At 36.2% G+C, this 24,778-nt stretch overlaps 1 protein-coding gene across 4 annotated transcripts; it reads right to left on the reverse strand.

The window, feature by feature from the left end:
- Positions 1–1,439: 1,439 nt before the first annotated feature.
- Positions 1,440–23,968, reverse strand: LOC115433142 (RAC-beta serine/threonine-protein kinase-like). Of its 4 annotated transcripts, none has more exons than XM_030154405.1 (14): positions 23,868–23,968; positions 21,347–21,505; positions 21,135–21,263; positions 20,905–21,016; positions 19,356–19,506; positions 18,128–18,259; positions 17,864–17,929; positions 16,207–16,275; positions 15,968–16,090; positions 13,295–13,423; positions 8,255–8,469; positions 6,548–6,635; positions 3,971–4,073; positions 1,440–3,877 (listed from the first exon to the last, which is right to left on the reverse strand). In XM_030154405.1, the coding sequence occupies exons 2-14, from the start codon at positions 21,390–21,392 to the stop codon at positions 3,798–3,800; spliced, it is 1,443 nt and encodes a 480-aa protein (XP_030010265.1). In that variant the 5' UTR covers positions 21,393–21,505; positions 23,868–23,968; the 3' UTR covers positions 1,440–3,797. The 4 variants fall into 4 exon arrangements, with proteins under 4 accessions (XP_030010265.1, XP_030010264.1, XP_030010267.1 ...); XM_030154404.1 differs by having other exon boundaries at positions 21,347–21,508; XM_030154407.1 differs by lacking the exon at positions 23,868–23,968 and adding an exon at positions 23,713–23,858.
- Positions 23,969–24,778: the final 810 nt, after the last annotated feature.

Below are 24,778 nucleotides of genomic sequence, written 5' to 3' on the forward strand. Positions count from 1 at the left end.
TCTCTTCATGTTTGTGCACAAAAGTAAAATTACATGATGAAAACGTTATATGCCATAATATGCTCTAGGCCCCTGTGGTGCCGCCTAAGCTCCCCTTGCATTTACTTTAAAAGGCTCATACTTATCTAAACCCACTTTTATTAGTCTTTGGTTCATTTATTTGTGTATTTTGACCCTAATAGTTCATAAAGTTTGAATTTGAACCCTCCAGGTGCTGCAAAACTATCTTTATATTCATTCCAGCAAAAATGGAGTGGATCTCTGGAAAGTGCATTTAAAGATAGAAAAGTGACTTTATATTATGTCACATTTAGAATAAGAAGTGTTGCACAGTCTCAGTTGAACAAAATAAAAAGCACTAAACCAGGGGCATGCAAGATAATTTTCACTTGTTCCATTGGTTGTTGTTTTTTTTTTTTTTTGCTTAATTCAATTCAATTTTGCTTAATTCAAGCAAAAAAAAATTATCAATGGAACAAGTGAAAATTATCTTGGAAAGATTTCTTGAAATAAGATTTTCCAGATCTATTGTCTATAAATCAGTTCTTATATCTCACTGAAAAGTTACTCTTCATGTGATTATGTCTTATTTTAAGTGTGATGAGATATTTTGGCTAAAAAATGACAAAAATACACTTGGTATTGGTCAGTGTATTATTTCAAACTGATAGTAATTGATATAAATTGTTATAAATATTTAATTATTTAACCCATTTTTCCATTGTTGCTGCCTCCACTGCCACAATAATACTAGCAAATTAGACTATTGGAGTTATTACAATATATTGTTGTGTTGTTATTGTTATATAATCATACTAATTATTATTTTACCTCTCACTCCATCCCCCCCTTCCCCTTTTCCTTATCGCCCCTAATCAATCTATATTGTTTAGTTGCTCTTTACGTTTATCTTTTTCATTGTAATATGATGTTGTCATTGTTGTTGTTTGTCGTTATTTTGTTGTTGTTGGTTTGTTTATTTGCTTGATTCTTCTTTTTATTTGTTGTTGTTGTTTTTCTGTCCACTATGTCTTGTTAAAGGTAGGGTCGGAGATATTTCCCCTATAGCATTTTTTTTTTTTTTTTTTTTTTTTTTACTGTATTGCTTAAAATCCCCTTCACACCCTGTGTGCAACCAACTAATTAAATGTTCTAACACAAAAATAAAAAATTTTAGTCACCTGAGGAACAGACAGGACTGAAAAAACACCATCCAATCATTTTAACCGGCCCATTGAAATGATTGAACGGTGATGTGTCTATCAAGCTCAACTGCCATTTGTCCCTCCCCCCTCTGTGAGTACTCTGGAGGCGTGGCTTCAGGGGAAGTCTGAAGAAAGGGGTTTGGACTTTTGAATTGTGTATTTTTCCAGAATCTCCTACCCTACCTTTAACTGTATCACCAATTAAACAAAAAAAGACACATTCACACACAATCATGTATTAAGACAGTTAAAAACGTGTATTCAATCATTGTCTTTCAGAATTACATTCATAGACAAATAGAAATAAATTGCTTGAACAGAATAATGTAACCGAAAAACAAATTTTCTTTCAACCGTTGTGAATTTCCTTAATTTCAGACTATCTCTGAAGAAGGTTCTGGGAGAAGAAAGGATCAGGGAGGACAGCAAAGTCGAAAAGTAAATCCAGAAGGGGGAGAAAAATACAAACAAAAATAAAAAGACAAAAATAACGGAAATTATTTCTCAACAGCATATGTGGCAGAAGGCTCTGTGAGCAACGGGAAGTTGAGCAGGTCGTCTGCAGCGGCCCTTCGTTTCTCACCAGTGACTCCACAGCATAGCACCAGTACGAAGGAGGGCACGTTTTCATTTACAGTAAAACACCCACTAACTGAAATGGTGCGCCCCTTCCTTGTTACTATTCGTTACGCAGTGATTTTATAATAGTTGGGAACAATTTGAATATAATAAAAAGACATCCTCGCAACAAGTCACAATTGCACTCAAACACAAAATCTAACAACAATGGACCATGTTCACAGCGTACGGCAGCTCCGTGTCCAGTTTAGCGGCACATTCACAGCAGCAGCAGCAGCAGGTTGGATGCCATGAAAGAGTAAGACTTGTTATTTTCTGTATTTTCCTATTATAAAAACTGTTCCTGTTGTAGAAATTAAAATATGTCAGACTGGATCATACACGGTCTCAGAAATTGAACAAACTGTGTTCTAGAACATTCCAGTGCCTGAGTTTTTAGTGATTTTTAACGAAAATAGTCATGATATACTTTTAAGGATGAACATTATTGGGAGAATTTGGTGAATGTGAAGTTACAAAGCACCTAAGAGGAAATAAAACGTAGGTGATTTATGTGTTTTTGTGCCGCTTTACAGTTGTTTTTGATACTAAAGTTGATGAAATACTTTTAGTATTAGTACAAACAATGAACAGTTACTTTTCTTTTTTACATGACCACATCCTTTTCATTAAACAAAAGAAGTCTGTGTTAAATCAGGCCAGATGCACTATATGTTGAAGAAAAAGCACATTACTGTCAGCTTTGATTCTCTGCATTAAAGCAACATTTCAGTCAGAATCAAGAATAAATTGAGATTTCAACATCAGGTACTACCTGTCAGCAAAGATTTCAATGTTTAAGAATGCAGCCAGCTGTTGGACCTTGGGCACAGATGCTGAAATCACAGCACTGACACCGACTGCAGATGCTTTTAGCTACACTGTGAACATGGTCCAATCACAGAAAAAAAATGAGGTCTGCTTTAAATCACCAAGTGCTTATTGACTCTCTTAAATCACATGGCTGGTGTGTATTTTGGTGATCAAAAAAGATCAAAAAATGTGTCAGAATTAAAAATCCTTGCTTAAAAAAAATAACATATACACCTTGTGTATTTCGGCATTCCCAATTTCCATCATTAGCTGTCACATTTGACAGATCTGTGAACAGAGATCACATTCTGAGATGAGCAAACTCTTATACAAGCGATTCTTTTTCGTTGCATACAGTCGTAGATGTCTGTAAAAAGGTTTCCACCACGCAGACGCCCGGGTTATTTCATATCACTATTTCGTCTGTTGTTCCTGACACACCGTGAGCAAAGGCGTGTAAATACATCCACACAAAACCTCATGCTCTCACGCACTCGCTCCGATAAAACTGATGACATTCAGTTTGGATTCGATGCCCCCGTTTTATAAAAAAATAACGCACACGCACACACACACACACACACACACACACACACACACACACACCTAGCAGAAAAAAATAGCCAACAAACTGCCACGCTTCTTCCTCCCTCATTAAAGAACCAGTCTATAACAAGTGGCAACAGCTAGTTCTGAAGAAGAGCACTTGGAAACAGCGTTAAAAAAACCGTATGGCTTTTCAAAAGACCGTGAACGGGAGAGAGAGAGAGAAAACAGTGAGCGGTGGTTCGACAGTCTGAAAAAGCAGCAGCAGTCGTGTGTTACTGAAGGCCATCTGAAGGTGCTAGAGTCCTGATTGGGTTGTCGAGTTGTGCTGATGGATAGGTGAGCTACTGAAGTCCAGTTTGATACAGTACAGCCAATGTGGCCAGGCTCTGTCCGTAGTGTGGACAAACGGGGTCTGTATAAAACAAAATGGCCGCCAGCCTAGGCACTTAGATCCTGCTGGGACCAAAACCCCATAAAAGAGATTCTGGTCAGTTTGGAGCAGCTGACAGCCAAGGCAGCCATCACGCTTCCTGTTTGTATGCCTGTGTGTTTGTGTATATGTGTGTGTGTGTGTGTGTGTGTGTGTGTGCGTGTGTGTATGGTGGAGATGCATCACTCTCTTATGCTTGCAGAATAGGAGAACTGGGGGAAATGTGCTTGCTGGGAGGGGTCCTCACAGTCCAGGTTGAGTTCTGTAAAGGTCAGGAGGAAAGCAGGGGTCAGTGATTGAGCGGTACCGCTGCTATAACAATGCTGCTCACTGTCCAGGGTCACATGGTACTCACGCTTGTCTGGAGGTGTGAGTGTGATGGTCTGCGCTGTGAACTCCTCGTCAAAGTACCGGGTGTCCGTCTCCGATGTGACTTGGGGTTTGAAAATTGGGGTAATCTAAGGAGGACAGAGACACGGCGTTTCCTTTGAATGACCGCTTAAAAAACACATCCCTGTAAATGAATTATTATTAACTAGGGCTGCACAATATATTGAAAAAATATCGGTATTGCGATAACGGAGTGTGCAATATTCAGATCGCAACGACGTGTTATAATTTCTTTTCTTTTCATTAAGTGTGTTTCACTCACTATGGGGTACCAGAGTGGTTTTCTCTACCACTCTAATACTATAATACTAGTTTTTCTGGCAAAAAAACCCTGAAGTAATGCTACTGCTGCTTGTTGAATGTAAGTTTAAATGTTATTAATGTTGAAAAGATGTGAATATTTTCAGAGCACAACTTTGGGCAAGGCCTGAACAATTCTATTTAAAGATTTTAGTTTTTGTTATGCAGTATTTACCAAACCAGGCAAGCAATGAAATAGTGTTTTTTAAAAGCTCTTACATGGTGGTACTTTTGTTATTATGAAATACATTCAAGCCATTTACACTTTGTTATATGTGAATAAAATTACAGAATATTGGACTACGTTTGTGTGAAGGTCTATGGTAACAGCATCACCAGGTTCTTGGACAGAATTGTGTAATTGATTGTAGTAGCACAGTATTTGGTCTAAGATTATAAATAATTATGTCAGCATACAAACAATTGGCTCATTTTAACATTGTTAAGGAACATTTTTCTTAGTAAATGAAATTGGTATTTCTTTAGGTGAACGAGAAATATCGCAATATTATCATTATCGCAATGCTGTACACCCATATTGCATATCGCAAGTTTTGCAGACCTATTATTAACTATAAATGATCTAATCCTGCTGCCAAAATTTCTGCAGGGTAGTTTACTGATGTGTTCTATAAGTTCCACCAAATTTGCTGAAAGTAACAAGAAATATTACCATAACAAGAATCAAACATTTTTGTGCTCGGCATTCAAACAAAATGTCGATTCAGTGAATGTTTGTTGAACCCAGACTTCTGATTGGATTAAGTCTGTGTCTGTGACATTTATCTCTGCCTCTCACCTGGAGTATATTAGAGCTGCACAATATATTGTTTGAGCATCATCATCGTGATGTACGTGTGCGCAACAGTCAAATCGCAGGTTCTGCGATGTAGGAGGCAAATGAACTCAACATGTTCTCATCTAATGTCAACCTGGGTACCTGACACACACTACGCACAGCGATCCACCAATCATAATCATTCTTAATCAGTTTGGAGTGAGTCACTGGTAACAATATTGAAAAATGAGCAATGAACAAGAGAAAATAATAAATAAATGAATACTTGGTGCCAAAAAGAAAAGCAACGTCAGTTATCTGCAATCATTTCACTTACAAGAAGGATGAAACTGAAACGTGCTCTGTGTTGACAGTGCCTTGCAACTGTTGCCACGTAAGGAAATACAACTAGTTTGACCATTTACGTTGGCACCACACAGCAATTATGTACTCTCGAGTATTTTTTCATACGCAATATATATCGCAGGGTTAAAAAAAATTGCAATGTCAGTTTTTTTTTCCAATATCGTGCAGCCCTAGAGTATACCTACTTATTTTTCAGTCATTGCGCATACCCTCTTCTAAATCCCCCTGATGTGCACCATTCAGTCGTATCTGAGCCAAATTGCCCATTTTTTCTCCTAGGATGGTGAAGCCATGACCCGCCCTACTCTGCCTCTAAATGGCTAGTACTCACTGCCTTCAGTGATTAAATTGGTTAACTTTAGGCATGAGGACTGATGAGCCAATCAGAGGCAGAGTAGGGCGGGTCATGCCGAGGAAAATATTGCTAACTAGCACTGACCACCTCTGGAACCTGACTGGACACCTCAGGTGCCAGTTCCACCGCAGTTGATTGACAGGTCACTGCAAGTCTTGTTGAAAGATCCACGATCATTAGAAATGCAAATGAGCAAGGCAGAATAAACGTCTTTCAAGTGAGTGACATGTATCGAGATAAAAGACTTTCATGGAATACATAATTCTGAAGTAAGTTTTAAGGTGGTTTCAGAATGAGTCATTTTCCATTCCTGCAGCTGCTTGTGTGTCTAGTAAAACTACAAACTGCTCCTGATCAAGTCATGATAATTTTATAATACTACTGATGGATTTTTGGGTACATTAAATAGAGTAGTCTGATATGTCACTGTTTCTAAAACAGGGCATTTATCTGAATTACTTAAAAAAAAATAATAATAATTGAGAGTAAATCCACTTTTCCGGGGACCACTGCACCACTGCTGATTTGCAATAAATGCTTTATGCCAATATGCAGGATGGGTATGTAATCTATGATGGCAGAGAAGAGTCTATTGCAGAATGTGTGCATATATGGAACTAAAGAGGAGACTAAATTAGTCTGCCTCTGTAAGCTGTATTTGACCACATTTCAGAGTGCCTTCACTTGTCAGAGGGACGGTTAATCATCCATTTGTGTGACAGTAATGGGAACTCTGGCCTTACCTTCTTCTGTTCCAGATCTTGCCAGTTGATGGTGATGAAAAATATGTGACTCATTACGTCTTTGGCGTCATTGGGACCTCCACCTAACCTGTGAATCCACAAAAATGCAAATGACAATGAATTTCACAGCTAAACATGAATGTACACCAAGATCCCACACACATTTTTACAGATATACTACCTACTACTACTACTTATAATAATAATAATAATAATAATAATAATAAATCATATTTTTCCAAGGATTTTACAAATGTAGGACAAAAATTAGGCAAAAGAGTTTTTACACTGGAAAAAATCAAAACCTTACCAAGTGTATTTTTGTCATTTCTAGTCCAAATATCTCATCACACTTAACATAAGACATAATTACCTAAAGAGTAACTTTTCAGTGAGATATAACAACTGATTTATAGACAATAGATCTGGAAAATCTTATTTCAAGAAATCTTACTAAGATAATTTTCACTTGTTCCATTGGCAGATTTGAATTGAGCAAAAAAAAAACCAAAACCAAAAAACAAAACAAAACAAAACAAAACAAAAAAAAAAAAAAAAAAAAAAAAAAAAAAAAAAAATATATATATATATATATATATATATATATATATATATATATATATATATATATATATATATATATATATATACACACACACACACAATTAAGCAAAAAATCTTGAAATAAGCAACAAAAAAAAACTTGAATGAAGCAAAAAAAAATATCTTGAATTAAGCAAAAAATCTGCCAATGGAACAAGTGAAAATTATCTTGGTAAGATTTTTTGAAATAAGATTTTCCAGATCTATTGTCTAAAAATCAGTTCTTGTATCTCACTGAAAAGCCACTCTTTAGGTGATTATGTCTTTTTTTCTAATTTTAAGTGTGATGACATATTTGGACTAGAAATGAGAAAAATACACTTGGTCAGATTTAAATTTTTGCAGTGTAGTCAAATAAACAACAATAAAAAGCACCTGAATTTCCACAAACCTAGAGTTTGTTTTGCCTTTAACATTTCCCATCAGTCTGTTAATGTGACAGGTTTTGTTCTGCTTCAGTTTCAGTGATGTAAATGTATCCGGAGTGAAAACAATGACATTTCCTTGTCAAGATCCTCCTGGTGGCCAGGAAGAAGGCCATAACAAAGGACTGGCTTAAGACTGATGCTCCATCTTACAAACAATGGCTGTAAATCAGAGATGATATACTTGTCATGGAACATCTTACATATAAACTGAAGTTGAAAGGAAATGTCTTTATAAAAAACTGTGGAAAATGGCTGACATTCTGGGAAAAAAGTGTCTATGAAGGGACCTTAACATATTCTGACACAAACACAGACTGTTCTTTTCATTTGTGTTTCTTTCTCCTTAACCTGAGGAGATTAGATTGTATAATACTGATAAAAATGAGAAATAAATAAAAATTGTAAAAAAAAAAACAAAACAAAACAAAAAAAACCCCAATGACATATGTGTGAAGTCAAGTCTTCAGAAGGTTATAGAAACATACTCCCCTGAGAAAAAAGGTCTACAAGTGAATTAAGGGAAAACCCACTTTTCTAATGTTTGTATTTCACAAAGTCTCATTAAAACCTTCTGAAGCCCAGAGATGACAGGAGCTGCATCATTAAACATTTACTTCATGACTGTGGGAACCCAGTACACACAGAAACACACACAGGGGTTCTCGGGTCGAACTACCTCTGCTTGGGGTCTTTCTTGAGCAGGCCGGCCAGCAGAGACTTGGCCTCGGGTGACAGGTTCCTGGGGAAACGGATCTCCTCCATGAGGATGAGCTCGAATAAACGCTCGTGATCCCGGTTGTAGAAAGGAAGGCGGCCGCACATCATCTCGTACATGACGACGCCCAGACCCCACCAGTCCACTGCACGCCCGTAGTCATTATCCTCCAGGACCTGAGGAAGGACAGAGTGGCGTCTTCAGGACAGTTTTCAACAGAAGACATAGTTTGATGACATGTGGTTTGAGCTGTTCCTGGTGCAGAAGATTATTGGACAGTGAATTACAGTGAATTCTCTTTTTATAGATGATAGATAAGGATGCATCGATACCACTTTTTTCCAGACCACGTACAAGTACATACATTTGATTACTTGCCAATACCGAGTACCGATATGAGTACTTAAAATTACCATTACAATTCTTAGTTACTTTTGAAAATGTGCTTCATTGTCGTTGTCATCAGTCTGACTGGAACAAAGTGCTGCTACTGACATTTAATGTGTTGGAATGAGCATTTCTCAATCAATCCACCAGAGGGCGCCGCTCTTAATCATACTGGACAAATACCATGAAGAAAAGTAACGTTTTTTGACAAGAAGAAAGTCAGTAATAATAAACTGTGATTTATTAATTAAGAAAAGAAAAAAAATACTGTCACAGTGCTAAGACATTGAGTGCAAATATTACTCTTGTGCAAATATGCAAGGACATGTACATATGTACATTTGAACTTCCTCATGCTTACTTTTCACTCACCAGCTGTCCCTTAAAGTTCCCAAATTCAGCTTTCACGGGTGACGCACGTGTGATTAATGGCTGCACGTGTGTTGGGCTGAATGTTCTGTGATCATTTCTCACTTTGGGCAGCAAAGTTCGTGAGAATTGGTTCCTAATTTCAATATAAATCATCGTATTGGAACGGGTGGAACTGAGTAGACTAATGTTACTGTCCTTAGAGCTTGGACATCGTAAAACACATTTAAACACAACACAGCCAACAAGTTTATGGCAACAGAACTTAAGACCTACCATATCAAATTTAATACCTTTTAAGACTTTTTAAGGTATTAAATATGGATTTGTAAATTCAAGATTTTAGATTTTTTAAGACCTTGCAGGAACTCTGAACAAGGACAAAAATGTTACACATAAGAAAACTTTGACAATGCCACGACCTGGAGCTCATTTTAGAATCTGTCTGAACCTGAAAAATGCAGAACATTTATTTTAAAAGTTAATTGTTTTTTTTCCTTAAACAACCTGCATCTCCTGGGAAAAACATGCACAGCCATAATTTGATATGATATCTGTCTCTTTTTGAACTCTCTGAACTCTTGTCCTTTTTTTTTTTTTTTTTTTTTTTAATTGTCTGTATGCTATGTATTATTGTTAGTCTGTTTTACATTGTCCTTGTCACACCTGCTTTGCTAAAGAAAGTTCAATAAAAATATGTTTGAAAAAAAAATTATCTCAGTTGCCTCAAAATGTTCTAAAACTTGGCTTAGAGAAGTCTTAACTCATATCAAACTTGAGAAGACTAGATCGTCTATTGCAGGTTCTAGTACGGTCTTCAACAAAACCTGGCAGCGCTTCTTAGAGCATTTAGATAGAATTATAATTCACCCAGAGTGACTAGATGCCCCCCCCCCCCCAAATTCCCTAGTTGGTTTTGATTACCTACTTTAATCTTATTTGTTTTATTGTAAATCCAGCAGTTGACATTCGTGGGGGGTTTTGTTTTGTTTCTTTTCCTTCTGTGTTTGTGTTTTGTTTTACTTGTGGGTGGGAAGGGATAATGGCTTATTATAGTTCATTCACAGAAGTCATTTAGGTTAGATTAAAATTGTTACTGTCTGGATACATTCTACAGAAACAACTGTCTACTGCCTTCAACTCCAACACTTGGAAATATTGTACATGTTGGATATTACCATGTGTGTATGAAAATCCAATAAAACATTTATATATGTAAGAAAAAAGTTCTCCAACTCATTTGCTTCTCCTGTTACAAAAGGTTGATCGATTAAAATCAATAAGTGACTTTGCTGTGTGTCCAGTTTCTTACTACACTTTCCAAGCAATGTTAAAAAAAATAAATAAATAAACAGCTGATAATCAACAAGCAGATGAAGCTGGTGTCCTAAGACTGAAATTATAGAAGAGCAAAAATAATTGAACCTACTCTCCTGTGGATGATGAGCCTGACATTAACTGAAGCGTGAAGTTCATTGTAGCATAAAACAACATTAACACAGAAAGTGAATGAGTTCAGGACCCCCTAGTCTTCGCTGACAGCCTCCGAATGGTGGAATGGACCTTCCACTTTCCACCCACAGACCAGGATTAGTTACATGTGGCTCATTTCCTCAGTGGGAGGGAAACAAACCTGATTCTGTGGTTGCTATTCGGTGCAGTTAATGCTATTTTTACTTGTGTTAAGGCTAAGTAATGCTGTGGGCATGTGATAAACACATTATCAGCCGTACATTCTGTGTGTGTGCTTCATGGTTGTACCTAAAGTCAACTCGCTGCCGTTCATTATCTCAGCTTTCTGGAAATCAGCTTTTCTTTATCAGACATCTACTGGTTTCTCTCTGTGTTCAATCAGAGGAAAACTGAAATGCATTATCATGTATCTAACTTTATGGATGTGTCACAGAGCTTTGGCGTCATTTGCTCTCAAACGTGGGCTTGCAAAGTGCAGGAGAAGTTTCATAAATAACTCTACAGTCCTTCTGTGCGTGAGGAGTATTTTTAGGTGTTGCTTCACTTGCAGTGCGATTCCCAGTGCTTCTGAGATGTTTGGGAAATACAGGTCACATCATATGGATACAGATAGGCCAGATCCATGGAAAAGAAGCAATGTCCAATCTGGAGAGTTTCCTAATAGGAGGTTTTACTCTGTGCAATGACACACGTCCATTCATATAACAAAAAATACCAAGCACGCTGCACTTTGCATGGAAAAAATCTATTCATTAAATTTGCTTCAGCGTAAGAGCAGCAGTGTAGTGAAGCTCAGTGTGTGGTAGTGATGTATGAATGTGTGGAATACTGACATCAACTCAGACTGGTAAGACGATTGAAAAGTATTAAGATAAGGTAAAGTAAAGTAAGGTAAAGTAAAGTAGATAAGATAAGATAAGATAAGATAAGATAAGATAAGATAAGATAAGATAAGATAAGATAAGATAAGATAAGATAAAGTACAATCAGGTAAGGTAAAGTAAAATAAAGTAAAGAAAGGTAAGGTAAGGTAAAGTAAGTCAAGTTAAGATAAGATAAGATAAGATAAGATAAGATAAGATAGGGTAAAGTAAAACAAGGTAAGGTAAAGTAAAATAAAGTAAAGTAAGGTAAGGTAAAATAAGGTAAGGTACAGTAAAGTAAAGTAAGGTAAGATAACATAAGGTAAAGTAGAAAAAGGTAAAGAAAGGTAAGGTAAAATAAGGTAAGGTAAAGTAAGGTAAGGTAAGATAAGATAAAGTAAAACAAGGTAAGGTAAGGTAAAATAAAGTAAGGTAAGGTAAAGTAAGGTAACGTAAGGTAAAGTAAGGTAAGGTAAAGTAAAGTAAGGTAAGGTAAGGTAAGATAGCACAGTTGACAGCAGCAGATACAAAAATAAAGTGCAGGGAAGACAGAAAATAGGAAATGTACACTTGTGAAAAATAACATTAAGAGAAGAAAGAAAAAAATCTGCTATTTCTATAAGTATTTACATAAATTTTGATTTAAATTTAAATATTTTTTACATATTAACATTGCGGCTGCACATACTTAAACACTTGAACTTGACTCACAAACCGCGAACTTGAACCCGTATTCAAACACACATTGAAGCCGTTTGTCCATATCAGCTGAGATGCCAATTCAATATTTCAATGCTTTGTTTATAGCCCAATAACAGAGCAGACCTATCTGCTTTTGCTGTGTTGCAGATGTTTTCCTTGTGAGCGATGACAGAGTCTGCATCCACTGCCTCATTTTTTCAATTTATTTAACCTTGTGCCATATGAGTTAAACCCATTACTGGACATGGCATTGGAAAGAACTCCATAAATTTGTCTACGACTTTAGATTTTCCTGCAAGGCACACTTTGTTCTTCATGAATGTTGACATTCAAGGGCTGACTTCATGGAGATGAGTGGGATCACTGGACAGCAGGCACACAGCATGAAAGCACGGTAGTTCAATAGTGCAGATTATTGACACCCAGGGAAAAAGGTCCTGCACCCACCAGGGTTTGTGTTTGAGAGAGATGGAGGGTGGAGTAATAATCACAGTATATTTACGATATTTACAGCTTAGTCAGAATTCTGCTATTTAACTTTCTGGCTGAACCCACCAAAACCTGTGGTATTTTCTACTAAGCTTTCCCAAACCTGGCTGAGCTGCAGGTTATGGGTCAACACGGGCATAACAATATACATATGCATATGCCAATATGCATTCTAGTGTCTAAGTCAAAGACTCCAGTCTGGTCAAACAAACTAAGTACTGGACTAATCTCTGCACACATGTATTGTATAAACTGTCTTGGTTATATTTCACCTACAAATTTATCAGTCCAGTCCTTTTTTTTTTTTTTTTTTAAACATTTTACTCTAATATTTAGTGTGGACCCCCTTGGCAACAATCTAAGGAAACTCTAAGGAAACTCTCTGGAATGAGCTTCTGAGAGTGTGGAATGACATTGGGGTTGAAACTCTCAGAAAATACATTGACACAATGCCAGAAAGATGTGCTTGTTGCCAAGGGGATCCACACTAAATATCAGAGTAAAATGTAAAAAAAAAAAAAAAGGACTGGACTGATAAATTTGTGGGTGAAATATTCTCAGTACCTTTGCCTTTACCTTTTACAATGGCAAAAAAGTGAAATTCAGGCTCTGGGAACAAATAAACCACCAGTTTCTTAAGATTTGACAAGTGTTCTAATATTTTTGCACACCATTGTAAATAAATACAAATACAATACAATCCAAAGCTGCGACTTACCTCAGGTGCCAGGTACTCAGGAGTTCCACAGAAGGTTTTCATGGTGGCGTCAGATGTGATACCCTCTTTACACAGGCCGAAATCTGTGATTTTAATGTGGCCATCCTTGTCCAGCATCAGATTCTCCAGCTGAAAGATATAATGGATACAGTCATGCATTCTGGATGATCAGTAATTCAATTTTTAAAGGAGTCACAGAAGCATATAGGTTTATTCCCAACAGTTTTCTACATCTATGCCTTTGCTGACACATTTTGGCATACACCACACTTTTCAGACCATCAGTAGGACGGTATTGCATCATCTGCAGATGCAAGTGTGTCCAAGATAAACAAAGCAAAGTCCCAGTCATGGAACAGGAGCATTACTGCAGGTCTAAAACTCCGAACTGTAACCTATAAATGTCTCCGACTCAAATGAATTACCTTTATCATAAGATTCAGAATGTTCCCTCTTTTCTAATCAGTTGCAGATACTTTTATTTGGGGGAAAAGCAGCCTGAAGAAACCGATTTTAACTTTCTGTCACAAAGAAAAAGCAAATCTGTGTTCTGTCTGTAAACAAGTGAAAAAGTAAGTGGAGTGTACCAATACCCCGCCACACAACACTTTGTCCCTCCTGCTCACTGATATCCTGCCTGGTCAGTTTGAATTTTACATTAAAGATAATTGTAAAGTAGATTAAACTAAATTACTGTCCTTTTTGGGTAGTTCAATCAAACCAAGACAAACATTAATTCTGTCTAAGTCTTAATTTTCAATCTCTTGAAAAAATTTAAATCTCAAAAAATTTAAATTTATCCATTAGACTGTGCCTCTCCAGCTGGTAAAGAAAATGTATGTCAAACTTGAAAAGAATTGGGTGAATAGTTTTCTAGGAGAAAAGTCTAGGAAAAATCAGTAAGTTCCCAGTTTCCAAAATCTGTAAAAAAAAAAAAAAAAAAAAGAAAAAAAAAAAAGAAATTGAAATTCAACCTCTGCATCTCTTCTAATGGTAAAGAAAATGTGTGTCAAATTTGAATTAGGGATGCAACGAGCACCAGTATAACGATAAACCGCGGTAAAATTCCCAACAGTTACTATTACCATTTAAATTCTAATTACCTCCGCCAAGTGTAACGGCAGAGGTTATGTTTTCATGGGGGTTTGTCAGTCTTGTCTGTTAGCAAGATAACTCAAAAAGTTAAGGATGGATTTTGATGAAATTTTCAGGAAATGTTGATACTGGCTCAAGGAACAAATGATCAAATTTTCGTGGTGACGGGGGCTGATTTGTCTTGGCGGAGGTCTGCGCTCTCTGAGTGCTTTTCTAGTTACCATTAAAATCATGTTCGATTACAGCACTTTGAAAACTCACGCTGATACTGCTCATTTCATGGAGAAGCAGTGGCACTCCAGGCGCACATGTGCAGTTTGCAATGTTTGGCCTCTAAACAAACAAGCTCCACTATGACCTGTCCAACTACTTTTTCTTCCACTCAAAAAAACCACTCAGGAATCAATAGGAGAATTGATAAGGCTTTGGATTGTGAGGCAGAATCGACAGTGGCATTGATCAAATCCTATAATTTTCCACCACTAGTGCAGATATCTCTTATGGCCATAAGGTGCCATCTATAATGCACATTTGTATGCTTAATATTTACATGTTAATATTTTAATGTTTTTGTCAAAGTACATTGTACCTGTTATTTTATTTGTTTTTTCTTGGTTAAACTTGGTTAAATTATTTTAGTGTGAGTATTAGAACTTTTCGAACATTTTGAGCACATTTCAACAATATCATGATAATAATAACCGTGATTTGAAATTTTAATATTGTTACATTTCAAATTTGAACAGTGTTTTCATGTGTTATGTGTGTGTTTTTATGTGCTTCTGGGAATAAGGTGCCATCTTATATGCACATTTGTATGTTTAATGTTTACATGTTAATATTTTAATGTTCCTATCAACAGAAAGTACATTGTGCGTGTTATTTTATTTGTTTTTTTCAACATAAAATTTGGTTAAATTATTTCAGTGTGAGTATTAGTACTTTTTGAACATTTTGAGCTCATTTCAACAATACCGCAATAATAATGACCGTGATATGAAATTTTAATATTGCGACATCTCGAGTGTTTTTATGTGTTATGTGTGTTTCTTATGTATTAAGTGTGTTTTAATGTGTTATGTGTGTTTCTTATGTATTAAGTGTGTTTCTATGTGTGTTTTTTATGTATTAAGTGTGTTTTTATTTGTTATGTGTGTTTTATGTTATATGTGTTTTTTATGCATTAAGTGTGTTTTTATGTGTTATGTGTGTTTTTATCGGTGCCCTATATTCAACCACCACATCAACCCTCTGTTCTTTCAACAAAACCAGTTGCATAACTGGTTGTCTTCCATCTTATGCACTTGGAGAGGCTTACTATTTCCACAGCTTACTATTTTCATCTTTAAAAAAAACCTACACACATTTTGTATTCATCTAGATAATCTTTAAAACCTTTAAATGTTATTATAGGTTCTGTTGTTTTTCAGTACTATAGAGGCAACAAAATAACCTTTACATTAGGCTGCAGAATAAAAACACTAGAGGTCTAAAAAATATTTCAGATGAGCAGGTTTCAACATCCACGCTCTAAAGACATGATACATAATAACAGGTGCATAATAACAACACAATCACCTTCAGATCGCGGTAAACAACGTCACGTGAGTGGAGGTACTCCAGCGCAGACACAATCTCTGCGCCGTAGAAGCGTGCCCGATCTTCTGTGAACACTCGCTCACGTGACAGGTGGAAAAAGAGCTGAAAGAGGCGAGAGCAGATGGAGTCAAACACTTATCAGCTGGAGATGATCTGCTGACATAAAGGGACGTTTGTGTATCACCATGTGACTGTCAAATGTGTATGTGAGATCTCACCTCGCCTCCGTTGGTGTATTCCATTACAAAACACAACCGGTCATGGGTTTGAAAGGCATATTTCAGTGTCTGAGGAAAGAAAAATAGATAATGACACATAACACAATTAACTAATGAAAACATCTTTGATGGAATGTTACATGAACCAACATGACAATCGAATTGCTTTCTTTTTAACTTAATCTCGTGCAAAAAGTAAATCAAAAGCACGTGGAGACGCATATCAGAACAGTCTGGTTGTGACAGTAGTGAGTGTACAGTGGGAAAATCACTAGATCAGAAAAAATAAGACTAAAGCTATAATTGGGAGTGAAAAATACTTTGTACTAAGACTAAAAAAAACAAAAAAAACAAACAGTTTTAAAAATGCTAAAATCTAATAAAAAACATGGACTACGCATCACAAAGTCAACTGAAAAGGACTTAAAATTAGGTAAAATTGTTTCTTTTCTCTTCATGTTAAAAGTTCATGATGTATAATGATAAAAAAAAAGCATTTGCAGAATAATAATACTGATTTTGTATCATACATGATGTCATATGTGGCTTCATTTTACATTTTTAGTTCCCATGAATGAAGTCTTTCCTGAGAACCTGAGTATCTAAAGAACTATTCTTAACATAAGAGCCACTGATTCCTCCATTTATTAAGAATATGCATCTGGTGCTCATCATCAACTCAAGCTCCAGTTATTTCATGCAGATATCACAGATATCACAGATCTGAAGGACACAACACTATAAATCAGGGCCATAAGAAAATATCAAAACACTTGAGTATTGTGAAATTTTTGTACTTCATTTTTTTTTCTATTTCACCTTTAATTAACCAGGAAAAAACTCCTTGAGATTCTTTTGTAACAGTGTCCTGGCCACGACAGCAGCAGGAGAAATGAAACTGGACTATGTGTAGCAAAACTGCATTGAAAATTTAAAAAAAAAGTGGTTTTTCTATTGTTAAATTAACATTTTACACGCAACCCTTGACATATAATTTCCTGAAGGTTCTACTCAAGGGATCAGTAAAATTCTATCTAATCTAATCTAATCGGAAGAGGATTAAGGCCACTGGAGAAAAAATAAAATAAATTAAGGTCCAAATTACAGTACATATTTTGTTATTATTCATTGTGCTGACATATGTAAATGCTGATTGATTTCGTCTTTTGTTTGTTTGTGTGATGAGTGAGAGATGAGTTAATGTGATGAGTTTCATCTTCATTCAACACATTCAGAATTCTGACTTTTTTCCTCAGAATTCTGACTTTAATCTCAGAAGTCTGACTTTTTTCTCAGAAGACTGACTTTAATCTCAGAATTCTGACTTTAATCTCAGAATATTAATTAAAAAAAAGTTATTGGACCTTAATTTTTTGTTTTTCCAATGGCCCTAATCCTCTTCCATAAATCTATGATTCTAATACATAAGAATACATCTTAGCCAACAATATCTGAATTCAGAAGGACAGCACTGGCTCTTGTGGCTCATTTTGACTTCTCTAATACAGAAGGCACTAAAGCCATGGCCTTTACAAGATATACCAAAAAACCAAGTACTGCGGAATGCAACAAATCGAAAAGCAGCACTTTGAGCTTTACCAATAGTACCCTTGCAGGGCTGTAAGTATAAAGTGCACAGTTTTGCTAAGGTACTCACAGTGAGGAAAGGGTGTCGTGTGTTTTGTAACACTCTGCTTTCTGTAACTGTGTGGGCCACTTCATCCTGTAATCACACACCGCAGTCAAAAACAATTCTTACACAACATAAAATATACTGCTCCACTTGAACAGGCCACATGCATCTACACAGTTGAATCATCATAGCCTGAATTGACACACTCCATTTCTCCAAAAACAGGGTTACATGCAGCTAACGTGAAGCCAGAAAGAAGCTGAATGCACACAGACACTTTGGACTTACCTTGGCTATGATGACCTCCTTGCGCAGTATTTTCATGGCATAATGTACTCCAGTGGACTTCTCTTTGACTAGAATCACCTTCCCAAACGTCCCCTTGCCAAGCAGCTTCAGATACTCAAAGTCACTCATTGTCTGAAAAGCACACAAGAGAATTTATTTATAGATCATTCATAGGATGACAGGAAATTTGGACAATGAATATAGCACCAGTAAATGTCATCTGAGAGAGAAATCCTGAGTCATTACCGACAGGCAAATATAAAAACACCCATTTTTAAATGAGGAACACAAAAAAGGTAGATAAGTAGTTTGCATAAGGCATAACTAGGGAAATATGGGCCACTATGAGTGAGGGCTACACGATACTGGAAAAAACGGACATTGCGATTTTTTTTTTAACCCTGTGATATATATTGCAATATGAAAAACTACTCCAGAGGATATAACAGCTGTGTAATGCCAACGTAAATAGCCAAACAAATTAGTAGTGTTTTCTCTCATTCAGAGCACGTGTTTCAGTTTCATCCTTCTTGTAGCTGAAATAATTCCAGATAACTGACATTGCTTTTCTTTTTGGCACCAAGTCTTCGTTTTCAGTGAGTCAATACCTTCCCTTATGTCTAAACCTTAAAAAATATATTAAATTTACGGCCCGGTGGAATGAATTTTTCCCTTTTGTTTTAGTGTAAAAAAGTAAAACTACTTTAAAATGTTTTCAATTACAAACTATGAATATGTCAATGTGAATAACCTGTACAAATATGGACAACCTTAAGTGTCTTAAGTACATTTTTAACAATATTACGTCCGTTACTAAATGTTTTGTGCCTTTGTGGCTCCACTGGTGTCTGTAAGTTGTAATGCACATGTATAAATAAGAAGCTATGGCATAATAATATTGAAACTGCACTTATTTTTCTTTAGAAATTTCAGGTTGCTCATGGCTGTGTGTGTTCATGTCTTTAAAGGACAGTTTTTAGATGCAAATGTTTTCATTATGTGATTTTACTTTCATTCACTCCAAAACATACAGACAAGTTTGGAGTTGCCATTATTTATAAGTTATTTTCTTGTCATTTCACTAGTTGAGCCCATTTGAGATCAAACAGGGCTCAACTAAAATGCATTTAACACCCCTGCTTTAAATGTAAATCCACATTATTGTGTGTACATTCTTACAGCCCCAGAATCCAACTGATGTTCACTGTCACATGTCCAGAACTCTTACCACTTTGGTGCGACTCTTCGACATAGCCACCTCCATCTCCTCCAGGCTGCATTCACTGGGAGAACCGAACACGTCCATGGGCTCCTCGTCTTCCTCCTCGCGCATCTTCAGACTGTTGGCCACAGACTGAATTGCCCGCATCCACTCCTCTCTAAGAAGAAAAACACCCAGATCTACATTAAGTAGACAGTATTTTCACACAAAGCAAATGCCATAAAATAGGGCTGGGTGAGAAAGATATACATTGCAAAATAACTTTTCTTTGATAGAAATATGAGACATGTTCGATACAATTTCAATAGAATTCATTCGTCCACGTTTGGACAGATATAAGAACAGACAATGATAGGTAGGTAGGTAGGTAGGTAGGTAGGTAGGTAGGTAGGTAGGTAGGTAGGTAGGTAGGTAGGTAGGTAGGTAGATAGATAGATAGATAGATAGATAGATAGATAGATAGATAGATAGATAGATAGATAGATAGATAGATAGATAGATAGATAGATAGATAGATAGACAGACAGACAGACAGACAGACAGACAGACAGACAGATAGATAGATAGATAGATAGATAGATAGATAGATAGATATTTGCTGTGAATAAGTTAGATTAAAAAGAAGTAGAATTAAAAGACAAGATGTGTTTTCTACCTATCACATAAAAACATAAAAGCATAAAAACATAGAAACCCACCCAAGGACAGAATTAAGTAATTAAGTAGTGCTGCACTGAACCAATCACGCTAGAGCCACATTAAGTTAGGTTAAGTTAGGTATACCCCCGGCAGTGTTTGGTGAAGATGGTCTGTTTTGTTTGTGTTCTCTTAAAACTTCAAAGCTTTTTCCTGCTGGTCAGAGTTTTAGTTTAGTTTTAAATATATGCACCTGTTTTATTTATCTGAAACAGGTGTATAATGTTCTTCAGCACATCATGCTCATGTCATGTTCAACCTCTGACAGAAAATAAAACAGATTTACATCAAAAATAACCTTCTGATGACTTCACAACTAACATATGAGACACAGAAAATTTGAACTTGACAAAAATACTGACTTGATTTATATCTGTGATACATATAGATATCGTCTGACAAAGAACTTTTTTTTTGTCCAAACTGGGTTGATTTTCTTTGGCTTTGCACTATGAAAAAAAAATCATGAGAATCATTTGCTTAACCAACATCATGCCACACCAATGAAGATGAACTCAAGCCAAATTGTTCAGTGAAACAAAAAAAATTAAGGACAATGAGCAGCATCAACAAAAAACTGATTATCAGGATAGTGAGGAGTTTCTGTCATGTTAATATAATTTAAATAATTATAATCTTCTTCCAGAGGGATCCGTGTCTGTTTAGAACCATCGACTGAATTCCACCAAGAAATGAGTTCTGTCATATTTATAGTTAACATTATAAATAAAAGGCATTCGCGTTAAGCAGTTTCCAGTGAAATCTTCATGTGAATTTCTGAATTATAACTGCATTAAATAGAGAAATTTCGATGGTTTGAATATTGTTCGCCCTCACCATAATTTTACCCTGTCCTTACCTCTCCTCATTCGTGTCCACGTGAAAGGTTCGTTCGATGAATGTGGTCCACTGTAGGCAACGGATGACAAAGGTATTTGGTTTGGGTCTTTCAGTCTTCATTAACTGGCATTCTGGAAATGTAGGAAAAGCACACAGTGGGGATTTTAAAGCAAGCTGTTGCGCTATGTTGAGCAGAAAGTGATGCTGATCAAAAATTGTGTGCTATGGGGTATTTTCTGAAGGACTGACGTGCCACTGAGAAGTTGTTGAGAGGTGGTGAACTCTGGTCATTCAGATCAGGTTTCTCCTTGTAGCCGATGAAAGAACCGTCGCTCTTTAAGATGAAATATCTGGGCCGCCACGTCTTGATGTATTCACCTGCCCAAGACATTAAGGAGTCATTTGGGGAAGGGGGTGTTGCGATGTGATGCACTGTGAATTATGATCCTTACACTCCTTACCTCTTTTTTGGAGCCAGCCCTCTCTGACTATATTGACTTCATTCATTTTGAGAGATGTGTTTCAGAGAGGGTCAGGATTGGGAGGTCGGGGAGGGGAACAGTGGGTTTCTCTCTTGGCCTGTTCAGTTCTCAGTCACTGATGTCAAATATGAGCAGCACCTGCTGAGAGAGACGAAAACAGGAAAAGAAAACTCAACACATGGCAGCAGTGAGTGGAGGTGAAGTAGATATTTAAAAAATATGGCTCAAGGTCTCAACACAACAAGTCAAAGACTTGAAAACCTGTACGATTTAGTCACACAAAAAACTACTTTGTGATAAAATGTTCACAACATTCAGCATTGATAATTATGATAGTTAATGTTAAAAGTTACCCTTTTTGAGTGTAAAGGGTGATTTTTTTTTTTTTTTTTTTAGCTAAAGTTGAAGACAAAACATGTTTTTGTGGTTTAAAATTTTAATTTTAAATTGTGTAAAAGATGTAAAAAGGCATACAAGGCATAACATAACAATAAAGACCGACCAAGATGAACCTGTTTTAAGAGACATACAAAGATGGCAGCAACACAAACTTCCTGTCATCACACTTGCAGTGTGTGCTTTTGTGATTTAAGTCTTATTTTGCTCAGTTTTGGGGGTGAAAGCTTGTGCAAGGTTTCACAACATTCAATTTAAACAAAAAAATTGAGTGCAACATCAATTTGTCTTCAACAAGATGAAAACAACAGAAAGGATAGTTATTAGCAAAGTACCACTATGAAACATTAAAATTACAAGTTGGATGTTTGTATATTTTGTTTTTGTTTTTTTAATTCATCCCGACTATGTGTGAAATCTTCATTACAGAACTGAAAAGATTTAAAGTAGAGGTGTCACACTAATTTTAATGGAAAAACATAATTACATGATGAAAATGTTGACATTTATAAACTATGCTTTCACAATAAAATGTGAATAACCTGAACAACTATAAACAGTCTGAAAGTAAGTAAGAAAAATAAGGGCATTTTCAACAATAATATGTCTCAGCTTATCATTTATACATGTGACCTCCAACTTGCAGATCACAGTGGATCTACATAGGCACAAAACATTTAGTAACAGGCAGAATATTGTTAAAATTACACTTACTTTAAGACATTAGGACATTGCAGATGGTTGTAGATGGTTGTTCAGGTTATTCACATTTTATTGTGAAAGGACAGTTTGTAAATGTAAAGTTTTAACTAGTTCACATTTAACTAAAGGGAAAAAAACTGAGTTGTCACTATTTATAGGTTATTATTCTATTACTCTAGTAGTCTAACTCACTTGAAATCTACATGGACTGCAGGTCTGAGTCTGTTAACAGCAAGTAAAGGTTCCGCATCCAAAGTGATGTATTAATACATTTGCTCAAGAATACATTTTCTACCTTTGTACTATAAACATGTAGGACAGAGACTATGACCTAGAACTGGTTTTAAGAAGCCGGACTGTGATTCTAGATGATCCACATACAGCCACAGTAAGGCCTGAGGGATAAACTCTGTCAGTCAGTGTAGGGACAGATCTGGTTTGAGCCGAATTAAGTTATAACGGTTTCATTTTGTTTGGACTCCCACAGAGACAGAGTGTACAAAAGAAGTCTCGTATTTAACCCCATCTGTGTCTATATACGGGAAAAGAAAACAATCAGTGAAGGAGATTTGTTCAGCTCTGATCGTCAAACATAAGAGATCTGGTCTACACTAGTACATTTAAAACTAAGTATAAACTAGTTGATATTGACACAAACACAAAAGTTGGCAATGAAACAGACTGAGAATTTCAGAGATGGGAAAAAGATGATTTAAATACGACCTCAAAAAAAAAAAAAATAAATAAATAAATCACAGTCAAAACTATCAGCTAATCTCGTAGGTGTTGTCTATTAGCTTAGCGTTAGTTAGCTAGCAGTTAAACGCTGACAGCAGTTAGCAATAAGCTAACAGAGATAAGTTAACTTTCAACTGACGGTTTACGGGAGATAAAGAAGCTAAGAAATGTGTACCTGTACAATAAACCAGGATGAGTTTGAAGAGAAAACAACATTTTCAGAGCAAAAGAACAGAACCAAACTAACATGTAGCACCGACATTTCCAATACATGTTATTTACGTTTCAAGTTAACTAGCAGCTACGTAAAGCTCACTAGTAGTTACTTATTAGTTAGATCTCTTAACAAACAATCTCGCACATTACTCTTTCGTTTGCCCCAAAGATTCCACGTACTCTTGCCATACTTCACTCTGAACTTTGTGAATTACTCTACGGAAGCGCTACAAGCATGTGCCTGACCTTATATGTTGGAAATGTTTGTTTATTATTAGTAAACACTGTCTTACTTTAGCGATCTTCTGCCTTGAACTGATGTAGCCTCGCTAGTAGCGACTCATGGCAGAAACGGGCTACTCTGGTTAGCTACACTCACAGGCTGCTCAGCGAATCCAAATATACGACAGATGAGGTTTGTTATAAAATGTAATAAGTCTCAACATACACTTCACTTGGTCTTTACTCCACGTTGCTCTCGCTTTGAAGCAGTTTTGACAGGCTAGATCCAGAGCAGGCCATCCACCCAGGAAAACACTATGGACTCTCTTCTTCTTGGAATTACACCGGAGGTCACGGCTCAGTGGAGGCACAGCGACACCTGGCGGCCAGATGGCGCAATGACACCACGGACTTCGCACAGTGTTAGTATCACTGCGCTTTTCTGCACTAACAGCCAACCATCAACTAGGAAAAGAGAAGTGATGATGATTCCAAGGGCTCATAGTTACCTCCGCCAAGGAGGTTATGTTTTTGCCAGGGTTTGTTTGTCTGTTAGTTAGTTAGTTTGTTTGTTTGTCTGTCCGTTAGTGTGCAACATAACTCAAAAAGTTATGGACAGATTTGGATGAAATTTTCAGGGTTTGTTGGAAATGGGATAAGGAAGAAATGATTAAATTTTGGTGGTGATGGGGGGGCACTGATCAGCCTTGGCGGAGGTCTGCGCTCTCCGAGTGCTTCTAGTTTGTTTGTCTGTCTGTTAGCATGAAAACTCAAAAAAGTTATGGGGGGGATTGGCTGTTCTGGTTCATTGTGTTGGTTATTTAATTAGTTTTCCTTCATTTTTGTTACATTTTTTGATTACTTAGTTTATTTTTCAACATTTTCTTGCCTGTTTCATTATATTTTATTCAATTTTGTTCAGTTTGCGGCTTATTTTGTTGATTTATTGTTCATTTTTATTCCTTCTATTCATTACTTTGGCTGTTTTTGTTCATTTTGTTGCTTATTATTATTATTATTTATTTATTTTTAAAAATTAATTAATTAATTAATTAATTAACTTTATTTTTACTTAGTTTGTGGCCTTTTTGGTTCTTGTTGCTGATTGGGTTTTTTTATTTTATTTTTTCATTGTTT

The sequence above is a fragment of the Sphaeramia orbicularis genome, chromosome 14 (genome assembly GCF_902148855.1).
Source record: "Sphaeramia orbicularis chromosome 14, fSphaOr1.1, whole genome shotgun sequence".
NCBI lineage: Eukaryota > Metazoa > Chordata > Actinopteri > Kurtiformes > Apogonidae > Sphaeramia > Sphaeramia orbicularis.

What these genes read in the sequence shown, in the direction of transcription:
- LOC115433142 (XM_030154405.1), bottom strand. Translation starts at nt 21,392, where the DNA reads ATGAATGAAGTCAATATAGTCAGAGAGGGCTGGCTCCAAAAAAGAG. An exon ending in TTGTTTACCGCGATCTGAAG is followed by an intron (nt 13,424 to 15,967) that starts GTGATTGTGTTG and finishes TATATCTTTCAG; the next exon opens with CTGGAGAATCTGATGCTGGA. An exon ending in AAGAAAGACCCCAAGCAGAG is followed by an intron (nt 6,636 to 8,254) that starts GTAGTTCGACCC and finishes GTGGATTCACAG; the next exon opens with GTTAGGTGGAGGTCCCAATG.